Raw genomic sequence first — 11,069 nt, 5'->3', positions numbered from 1 at the left:
TCACCGGGCATGGGAGGCACAACACATGTGGGGATCTTTGCAAAAGGGGTCAGGTGCTGCTGTGTTGTACCCGGCTCACTCAGATCTGGATCTGGTCCTCAGAGTGCTGCAGTCAGAGCAGTTCATAAGCCACATGGCAAAAATTCATATAGGACAGTACATGTTAGCTGAGGATAACTCTTCCAATGTCAGGAGTGAATGTGGAAAAGGTCACTAGAATAAGTGGATGTCCTGAAAGCCTAGACTGTCAAGATGTTAATGTGCAATTTCAGTGACAAGAAATTACAGTTTTATATTTCCCTTCCATAGGTACACAAAGCTACTGTGCAGAAATGCAGACAATGTTTGAGTTCCTCTAGAAAACTGAAAACATTCCATATGCACAAAACAGGGTCACTTATTTTATCCAAATTTAGGTGCCTGAAGATAATTCTTAAATACATACTTAGGTAAATCTATGATAGTAGATTGATTTTACAGTTGGTCTGGATAGCTGTGCTATTCTGGCAGTAGAAGCACTTTAAAGTATCTGCCTATTTGTATCTTCCTGGTTTTGCATGGATTTAGATTATTGAAAAAAAATATTTTGAAAACTCTCTGAGGACATTTACAGAAATGTTTTTTTATACTACCAATTCTTTTTCCCCAACAGTCTAACTAGAAATATTGAGCTTCTGTGAATATAGAGCTCTCTGGATCTACAGAAGAGATAAAACCTCACAGAGATTTATTTCTTACTTCTCTTGATAGATTTCATCCAGGTAAGGAAACATGGAAAAAAAAATATTGGGCCAGTATAAATGTGACAAGGCCTGAGATTGGGTCCATAGCACAAATGAGAGATCAGAGAAAAAATTACAATAATGTTAATGTTAATGTTAATGTTAATGCTAATGTTAAGCATAAAAGAGTTGGTGTGTTACAACAGGAGCTTTGTTTCCACAGGGAGAACTTTTTACAGCAAAGATACCTGATGAGAGTTTCATTAAACTGCCAGTGTTGTCCTGTTCTTGTGCTGTTTAGATGCTGTTGATCCCTGCATGGCAAATGACTGGGTACAATATTACTTGTTAAACTGTTGTATGAAATAGCTACAAATGTGTAGGTAGGGACAAACTGACACTTGTACTTTCTTCATGCCTATGTATAAGAAGACTTTGGAAGAAAACTTTGATATCAGTCCCAATCATATGTTGCATCATAGTGGACATTTAGGAAAATGACATTAATAGAAGTATTGTTTCTGGCTGGCAGAGTAGGAGGCTTCTGAGAAAAACACATGGTACTGAATGAGGAAGTTAAAATTCACCGAGAACTAAAATACATTTCTAATATATTTCTCTTATTATTGCAACATATGGATGCATAATTATGCCTCTTAAAGCAAACTCTGTATGTCCTATTGGGATCAATTCAAAGAGTCCAGTTATGTGTTTCAAACAGTATTTGTCTTTTGTCCTTAAGGAATACTCCAACACCAATCTCAAAGCCATATTCACTGTTCTCACACCTCACACTTGGTGGATGAATTCCTGCTGGCCCCAGGTATTTTCATCCACTGCCCCTACTAAGACAAACTTCCTGGGTATGGCACTGAGTTCTAAAACAGACAAGGCCTAACTTTCAGGTCTATCTTTTGTCTTGACAAGTGTTGTCAACCTTGCCAAAGCAAAACCTGAGAAAGCAGCTGTGCTGTGCTGCTTGGTGGAAGATTATATGTACAAGGGTCTGCAGACAACGAAGTAGGTCTGCTGTGCAATGTCTTTCTGCTTTGGCACCTCACTCTTCCAACCTCTTTGGCATGACAGTCTTGCCATGTCAAGATGTCTCACTGTGTCAGCTAAAAGAAGAGTGATGCTGAAATGGGGTGCACTGTAAGCTGCCAACACATGAACAGTTTCTCTGAGATTGTTCTGAGCGTTTGACTCACCAGGGCTTTTTTTCTTACAACTGCCCATCTGCCTGGACTGTGTGTTGCAATCAGCTATTTTAACAGTATACAGTTTCACAATGAAGTTTCATTTGGACATAAAAGAGGAAACAAGTTCAGCGTGTTGCAGTTCAGTCAGTTATAAAACCCCCTCATCTCCTAAGGGACTTTCTTTCTATACTTCTTTGCTCTAGAGGATTAGAAGTAAAGCAGATGTTATCTTAGAAGTGTAATTGAAAAGGAAATAAAAACAGAACATTGCATTTTGGGGTAGAACAGACTCACAGGGGGCTTCAAACTAGTTAGAAGACATCATTTTTTTTCTGTGCCTCGTCAGCTGCTGTTTCTTTGGAGGTAAGAACTAAAATATACTGCAGATTATATAAATTTATGAAAATGTTGCCCTTGCTTATCAAAGTAGCTTGGTTCTGTTTGTGTGGAACCACAGCTGATAGCTGGTAAAATGAGGATGCACTTTTTCTGTTTTGAATGCACATGTGTTTGCAGAGTCTCAGCTTCTGTCCATAGACACTTTCTGCTGCCTTAAGAAGTGATGAGAATATTTCTAAGGTGCCATATTCACAACCATGACGAACTATGGTTGCAATGAGACTTCAAAATGAAAACAATTTTTTTCCTCTGATACTTTTAGACTTCATAAAATCAGACTAAATAGGCTTTTCAGAATATTTTAGAACTGAGCCTTACTAGCTGTGATGCTTTTATCATAATTAAGATATTGTTATTGAAATTTCTGTGTATGTTACTGTATATCTAAGTAATGTTCTCTAAATGAAGTACTCTATTTGTAGATTACAAATAAAAATAGGCACCAAAATAGATGAATATGGGCATGTTATTTTTTAAAAAAGTTAATAAAAAGAAAGATGAGACTTCTCTGAAAACATGATGATGTTAAAAATTATTAACAAAAACTTTATGATTGCCTTTTTCCAGTTCTCAGTGAATTTCTTGTTTTACTGCAAATTCACATTTCAACTAGGGTATACACACTCAACATGCCTCCTGTCCCCTCATTCTTATGCTCTACAGCAAATTTAACTAACATTTCAATGCCTTTTTGTGGACCATTTCCTTCACTCCTTCTGGGAAACACCTTCAGCCTTTTCTGTTTTTCTTGCTTCACCATTTAGTCTTTTCATTTCTAGGAAGTGTATTCTCTTCTGTAAGAGTTCATGTGGATTTATTGCCTCTTTACTTCAAATGCCTAGATTCAAAATGTTGCAGTACACACAGTTCAGTCATAACAGCTAACAATTCATTAAAATTAACACAGACATCCAGAGACATGAAATGATTTCCACCCCAGGAAGAAAATGATAAAAGCACAGGGTAGAAATATTATGTAGTCAAGTCTTCCTTATGAATGTGGAGCCTGATTCTTTCCTGCCTCAGATTTCATGCTGTTGTTTACAGCTGTGGATATGAGATGTAAAATGCTATCCAACCAGATTGATGGGGTCCTAAACCTTTGTATAGGCATAGATGATGAAGAAAAGTATGGAAAATGATGAATCAGTCTTGGTCTGTATGAAGTTTCAAGGATCTTGAACTGATAAAACAAACTTGGGTGGAAAACTTTGAGAGCTCAAGAAACTACATTTACCAACATACAGTTTTCATCATATTTTTATGGAAGAATGTCCCCCTAACTCAACTTAAAGATACAACAGCACTCAAAAATACACTGAGGATGTATTTGTTTCTAAATTAAAGAAGCTGAATGCTCCTGAAACTCATTGTCATCCATTTGGCATAATCAAAAATTGGTAGGTATTTGTATGACAAGAGCATTCAACAGTATAGTAGACTTCTTGGGGCAGATGTCTCCTCTCTTGCTTTCTTTAGCCTGTCCTTCCAGCAGATTCCCTCATACTCCTGATATACAGGATTATTATTCTCTCAAACCTACTTGTTTCTCTCAAACCAGCCCACATTTCCCTATGGGTGAGGTACTCCAGCTTTTCTGCATCTCTTCAACAATTGACATGTGATAAAGAAGATGAACAGGGCTTATGTTTTCTCCTGTGGGAAGACCAAAAGATCAGAGTGAAGTGAGATGTGAGGAAGGGACAAGGGTGGTTTGGCTCACAGTGACTGCATAAAGAGCCTCATGGTGCAGCTCTGTGGGCCCCAGATCTTCCAGAGCAGCAGCAGCAGCAGCAGCAGCAGAGAGAGGAAGTGACAAATGTAGTGGGCAGCATTCGGATGCTTGTGCAAAAATATCCGCTGGCTATTCATCTTCTCCTCTGCTGTGGGCAAAGTGAGCCACTCCGACATCAAACAGCAGCCACTGCTACTGTAGAATCATAGTCAGAGAGCAGCATAAGTTGGAAAGGACCTCAAAGTATAGGAAAAGATGAGATTATGTAGAATCTTGTCCAATCCCATCTTGAAAACATCCAGTGAAGGGGATTCCACCATGTCTCTGGGGAGGTTGTTCCAGTCAATGATTATTCTCACTGTAAAAAAATTCCTTCTCACATTGATATGAAGCCTCTTCCCTCCTATCCCTGGGAGCAGTTAAAAAAACATGTGGATGTGGCACTTGGGATCATGGTTTAGCAGTGAACGTGGTGGTGCTAGGTTAAAGGTTGGACTTAATGATCTTTGAGGCCTTTTCCAACCTACATGATTCTGTGATTCTATTCCAATGCAACTTGTGCTCATTCCCACTTGTCTTCTCCATGTGGCTTCTTGTAAAGAGAGAACCTCTGTATTCTTTGCAGCTGCAGATACTGGAATACTATGATGAGCTGTCCTCTTTCCCCAGTCTTCTTTTCTCCAGGGAGAAGAGTCCTAACTCCTTCAAACTTTCCTCACAAGGCAGCTTTTCCAGTCCTTTGATCATCATCTTGGCCCTCCTTTGGACCCTCTCCAGTCTGTCCACATCTTGTTTGAATTTTTTGGGACCAGAACTGGATGCTCCAGGGGCAGCCTGACAAATGCCGTGTGGGAAGATCCCATCTCTATCTCATCCAGCTGTGCCCCAGTGGGTGCAGGCCAGGATCTGATTTTCCTCATTGCAGCAGCCCTGCTCTGCTGGCTCAGGGTCACTTTGTTGTGCACCAGGGCCCCCAGGTCCCTCTCAGCAAGGCTCCCCAGGGACACATCCCTGTGCCGCGGTCTTTGGTTGTGTCATCCAGTACAGAAGCTGCCACTTGCCTTTGTTAAACCTGATACTGTTATTGCTGGCCCACTTTGCAGCCTGGGCAGGTCTCCCTGTAAAATGTGTCCATCTCACCACACAATTTGGTGTCATCAGCTTTGCCTTTACCCAAGCCAAATGAGGTTCAGATACCAAAGATCTGCAGGTTTCTGGCATTAAGGAGAGGCTCTATTTACCCATGTGCACAGCTCATTATACTACCTTCTTCACTGCCCTTGTTTCCCCACGCTGGCTGTGCTGGGGCTTCCTGGGAGCTGTTCCACACTAGCCCCAGGGGAAGGTGAGATATGGGTCCTGCAATACATGTAAGCTTGCTCTACAGACTATCCTGCTTGCCAGGACTCTTGCATGTGTGTCTGGCAATCTGAGGTGGATCCCACACCTCACGGTGGGGATCTTTCTATCTCCACAAACTGGAAAAATGTCTCCTAAAATAGGGGAAAAATACAGACAGATCCATAGGATTTGAGTTTCCTTGAGACAGGGAGACTGTCATCTGGGATCCCAGCTAGAACTCAAGGTATACCCTGTGATAAGAGTTGAGCTCTGATCCCCAGTAGCACAACTCTAATGCCATTCAGAGCCCTGTCAGGGATCTGAAAACCAGACATCCAACACAAGCTTGTCTCTTCTGTGAGTTCCCATCCTCTCCTTTTGCAATGCAGAAGAATGTCTCTTTCCCCACTGAGCTATGATCCCAGCTGGCACCCTGTTCTTTCCATTCTCTCTAGCAACTTTTCATCTTGCTTAGGTTTTTGAACAGGACACAATTTATCATATCTATTTGTGCACACTTTTCAGGCTTTCCATAAGTGTTTTGCTTATCCTGAGCCAAGAACTCCCATTCTGTTTTCCTGCTCTCAGACTGTAATCGGAGGTCTTTATGCAAACACTGGCACTGTCTACAAGCATTACAACCTAGCAAATTTGCTGCCACACACTGGTAATAGCCCTGGATTCTCCGTGTGACCTTAAACATTCATCCTGCCTTCAGGCTTTTCTTCTGCTGAAGAACTGAACAAAAGCCTCGAGCAAGACATTTGAGTTTTTAAGATCATCTGACTGTAATAAAGCCTATGTCAGATAGAAAAGGCAGTGTAAACCTGACAGTCTTCTCCCTCTCTCTCCACTAGGCTTAGAGAGAGTGTAGTCAGTGCCCATTGTCAGGGCAGTAGCAACACAAGGAAAATTCTTTTTGTTCACCTGACACGCAAAATATGTCAGATCAGAACTGTAAAAGGGATGGGTTTTCCTTGTGCAACAAAAAGTTATGCAATTATTTTCAGGCACATGTAAGTGAAATCTGGATTTAAGAACCATGAAACCCAAATATTGAAAGACATTAGATATAATCTCTATGCCCTTGGAATCCCTGGTGTGTTTCAGTGCCATGGAGAGGGGATTAAGAGAAGAGACACAAGAAAGCAGAATTAATGAAAGCCTTATCAGATTTAAAATGCAAAAATTAAGGGTGGCACAGTTACATGACTGTTGGGGTGATGGGATAATAACTTGGCAGAGATATATTATATACTAGGACAAGAAACACCAGATACATGCACCTCCCTTTTGCATTCATGGTCTCAGCACTGCCTGTCAAAACTTCAGTCAGATTTCCTTGCAGAGCTGGGAAGAGCCAGATTAGTGTGGCAGCCTTTGCCACCTTCAGAGGGTAAGATTGTAACTCATTCAGCAGAACACACAACTCTGAGCACAAGGAGACCTAATACTTTTGAATTTGCCAGTTCTTTTATTTCCTTTACTGTCTCAGTGTACTCCAACACCCTTAAAATAAGCATAGCAGAATGCAGCGCAAAGAAATGAAACCAGTGGTTTCATTTCCCTCATGTAGCACCTTATGGCAGAAACAACTCACAGCTGGGGAGCAGGAAAGACCAAAGTGTCACATGCTACCTGAACACAACTGCCTTTGCCTATGTTGGTTGAGCAGTGGACAGGCCATATGTTACATTTCCACTCATTCCTCCGAATCCACATTAAAAATAACGTACAAACAAATGTATAACAATTCCAGATTCAAGCCAGCTATGGTTAGTGGTGACTTTGCAATAAAGACATCTGGGCCACGCACGGATGGTGGGGGGAAGGGAACAGCCTTTGCAAAAGTGGGGAACAGAGGCAGAAGAGAGAGTTGATAACCTGAGCAGCTCTAGCATTTGGCTAAGATTTCTGAGGAGGCACCTTAATTACAGCTAAAAGCCAAAGCAAGATAACAGCAGCATACTGCAAGGACTGCCAAGCCCCAAACATTTATCCCCCTTTCTGTGTAAATAGGTCACCTTTAATTACATTTTACTGCCTGTGGGAAACCTTACACAACTGGCAGCAACAAAGAGGATTCAGGGTCACCAAAGCAAGTGTTTGGACACATCTAATTCCCATTAATATTTCTGCCTGAAGGAAGGTTATTTTCTCTTCAACTTTCTCTTCAACCTTCTTCGTGGTGCGGAAGCGAACCCCTCCCCCGAGGAAAGTCTTTTCTCACACTGTTTCCTCCCCAACATCTGTGTAAAGTCTAATAAATTAGAGTACCTTCATTCTTGGAAAATACCATTTGTAGTATATATATAAAAATTATTTTAATAGTTTTAATTTTAATACATTTTTACTCTTAATCTGCTCTCTTCTTTGCTGGACCAAACAGTTTCTTTAGAACATCTTTCCCATTGATTGTGTCCTTGAGATCTGTTGAAAAAAAAAGACTGAGATGAATTTAAAACAATTTTTTTGGTAATGAAGCTGCTAAACCTTGGGCAGAACATTTATTGGTGCCCAGCATGTGTGTCCTTGCTGGCAAATCCTGTCTTTAATTACTAATATTTCTGTGCAGCTTTTGGGTCTGAGCTGCCACTCAGAGAGTGGAGAGAGTTAGTGACTGCTGGAACCTGACTGTGCCTTTGCAGAAATGCAATGAAAGCTGTTTCCAGAGCTGTGGTACGACTAATCCCACAGTCAAAGAGCGAGCTGGAGTACTTCTGAAATGTGCACTTTCCTATGCATTGTACTGAAATCTCTCTCTTCAAAAGTACCCTGCAGATATCCATATCTAGGATCTAGTTTAAGATCCTTTTATAGCAACTGGAGAGTGATAAGCAAATCTAGGGCACAATTAATTTCATTTTGATTTAGGTGTCTAAACCAGGTCAGATGAATCATGCCTCCAAAAAGTTTTGCTTTTTCCACTGACATTTTCATGTATAAAAAGGTAGAGACAAGTAATTCCAGACTGATTACAACGCAGATGTGCAAAGTGCAAATTTAATCGTCTGAGATTTTTTTAATGAAAAAGGAACCACACCTACAGTTGTTGATTAGTCTGGAACAGAAGGGGCAATACTCTCAATATGAATCTCAAATCATCATAGTTCAGAGGCAGCTGACAAACCACACACAACAAAAGTTGCTTCAAATCATATGAGAAAAAGGGGGAAAACCCTGGCTTCTTAAAAGCGTATGAGAAAAAGGGGGCAACCCCTGGCTTCTTAATGAAGTCCAGGACAAAATTAGATGCATTTAAGTATAACCTATTACAGCAACTATTCCATACCAAAAGACTTGTCCCTCTATCCACTGCTCACTTGCCATTGGATGGATTGGACGTGCCATAAACTATGTTATACAGAATGTGCTTTGGTGAGATTCAGCGCAACAGGGAGACAGGCTGATCACTTCAGTCCCTGACTCAAGGCCCCTAGTAAGGCAGAGACACTCTTGTTTATGTCCAAACTGGAGACATTTCTTTGCAGCCAGTAACCCACTGGCAAGTGTAATCACAGCTCAGCGAGTTTTAAATGAACTTTTTGTAATTAATTTCTTCTTATCATTTTTGTGTCTGCTGGTGGATCCTTTCCCTTGGAGAAGGATGCTGTCAGAAGGTTACCTTCACAGAATCACCTACCTTTATGAAGAACTGAACCCTGCACTCTGCAAGAGTTTGCCTGATGAAGGGGTGTATGAAATGAAGTCCATTAATAATTCTTCCACAGGCGAAGCACAAGGAAAAAGCCTCCTTCAGAGATGCAGATCTGCTGGCAAGTGCATTTCCTCCGTCTGCTCTAGAGGTAGCAAGCACAGCAGGAGGCAGAAGGATAATCTCCCACACCCTGTCCATCACCCAATGCCCACAGGGCAGCCACCTCCAGGTACGCATGTCCCTGAGGAGCAGACAAAGAAAGTCACCTACCTGGTCCCACCCTCCTGCAAGAGCATTTGCAAGAACTACAACGATTTGCACATAGCTGGGGACTATGTGGTGCCAATCAGCTCAGTCACGACAGATTTTGCTTGTGACAGCGGCATAGGCCCCTTCCTGGAGTCCTCGGAGATTCCTCCCCCCATGGAGTCAGTGAAGGCTCCCCCCACAAGTGACACCATCCGCAGGCCGGCCCAAGGCCACTCCTCGTGCTGGCGGCTGGCGAGCCTGGGGCCCCACCTGCGGCCCCTCTCCGACTCCGCCCTCAACGACTACCTGGAGCAGAAGCTGCTGGAACTGTACAAGCAGTACATCATGGACAGCACAGCAAACAGGGCATCCCCCACCCAGATCCTGGCCTCGGAGCTAATCATGACTAACGTGGATCAGATCAGCATGCAGATATCGCGGGAGAGGAACATGGAGACTGTCAAGGCCAAAGACATTGTCATTAGCCGCTTCTTACAAATAGCCAGTGGGAAGATTTCCTCAGAAATGAGCACACCCACTCTGCATATTTCCCAATATAGTCACATTAATGCTTAGTGTTTGAATGTTAGCAAGTTTTTATGTTCTTCAAAGTCAGTTTTTAGTTTAAGATATTTTTTGCTTAATAAAAATGTATTTACCATCCACCACTTAAATAAAACCTTACAGTACATATTAAATACGCAGAACAACCTGTACTCCTGTGCTGTGCAGCTCCTTTTGTGGACCAGTACTTTTTTTTTTTTCTTTTAAGTGTTTTTAATGAACCTCAGACATTAAAAAAGTTTCACAGAAAAATGACTAAGAGCATATTAAATACTTCCAGATGCTCAGGTTTTCCCTTTCTTCTCCACATACTTGATGTATCCTTTCAAATTTCCCCTCTCTGGCATCTGCTATCCTACCTCTGGGTCCATGCTTGTGCAGGCTTACATTCATGTGAGGACAAGCAAGCACAGTGATGGCACAGCCACAGAAATACAGAATTTAGGATGTCATCCAGTTCATCTCCCTGCCCTTAAGAGCTTTACTTAGGACAACCCTCACAGAAGGTTTTATAATTTGTTCTTAAAGATATTAAGGGATAGACACTTTAGAGCCCTTTCTATGTTAACCCTAATTATTTAACTGGTGTCTTCCTGTTCAGGAGTTCCCATCCCTTATTGTGAAGCACAAACTCTGTTTCCAAACAGGCAACATCCTCTGGAGTGTGTGTGTAAACCCATGTGCTTTGCAGTGACTTGAATCCTCACAACGAGCACTGGGGACCTGTGATCACAGACAGACACCACCTTTGCCAGGTGCTTACACACCTGACGCTATGGAGGGGTCATGTGGGGACAGCAGTAATAATGAAAGGAGAAAAGGAAGGAGAATTCACCTTTGTTATGAGAATTGCATGTTGAAGAAAAAGGGCTACTCCAAAGTCCATTGGATTAATGTGAACAGTGCCCTAGAATGCAGAAGAAAACCTGAAATGGAGCATTAGACACCATGGCTGAACACTTCCTTTTGTTAGGATTGTTGTATCATAGGTAAAGGTCATTGGAACTTGATATATTTCTGGTAGAAGGTCCTATTTTGTAAAATTTCACCAAGTCTTAAAAAAAGAAAAAAAAAAACAATAACCAGAGCTGCCTTATGGCAAGGGTTGGTACCTACTCTGAGTGTTCATAATGTATGATGTATTGACAATACCAATCCATCATTGGTTGAAATTCTGAAATCAGTATAACATTAATACTATT

At 41.5% G+C, this 11,069-nt stretch overlaps 1 protein-coding gene across 1 annotated transcript; it reads left to right on the top strand.

Annotated features, from left to right (window-relative positions):
- The first annotated feature begins 2,109 nt into the window (after positions 1-2,109).
- On the top strand, positions 2,110-10,158 carry TASL (TLR adaptor interacting with endolysosomal SLC15A4). The gene is made up of 2 exons (XM_066177519.1): positions 2,110-2,284; positions 9,003-10,158. Exon 2 carries the CDS (start codon positions 9,004-9,006, stop codon positions 9,877-9,879), a length of 876 nt encoding a protein of 291 aa, XP_066033616.1. The 5' UTR covers positions 2,110-2,284; position 9,003; the 3' UTR covers positions 9,880-10,158.
- Positions 10,159-11,069: the final 911 nt, after the last annotated feature.

Source organism: Chamaea fasciata, unplaced genomic scaffold, assembly GCF_029207755.1.
Source record: "Chamaea fasciata isolate MVZ Bird 193981 ecotype frontalis unplaced genomic scaffold, bChaFas1.0.hap1 SCAF_2, whole genome shotgun sequence".
Taxonomy (NCBI): Eukaryota; Metazoa; Chordata; class Aves; order Passeriformes; family Sylviidae; genus Chamaea; species Chamaea fasciata.
The sequence above is the reverse complement of the archived record's forward strand: the minus strand, read 5'-3'. Positions and strand labels throughout refer to the sequence as shown.

Coding starts and splice junctions, on each gene's coding strand:
- TASL (XM_066177519.1), top strand. CDS start 9,004: ATGCTGTCAGAAGGTTACCTTCACAGAATCACCTACCTTTATGAAGAA.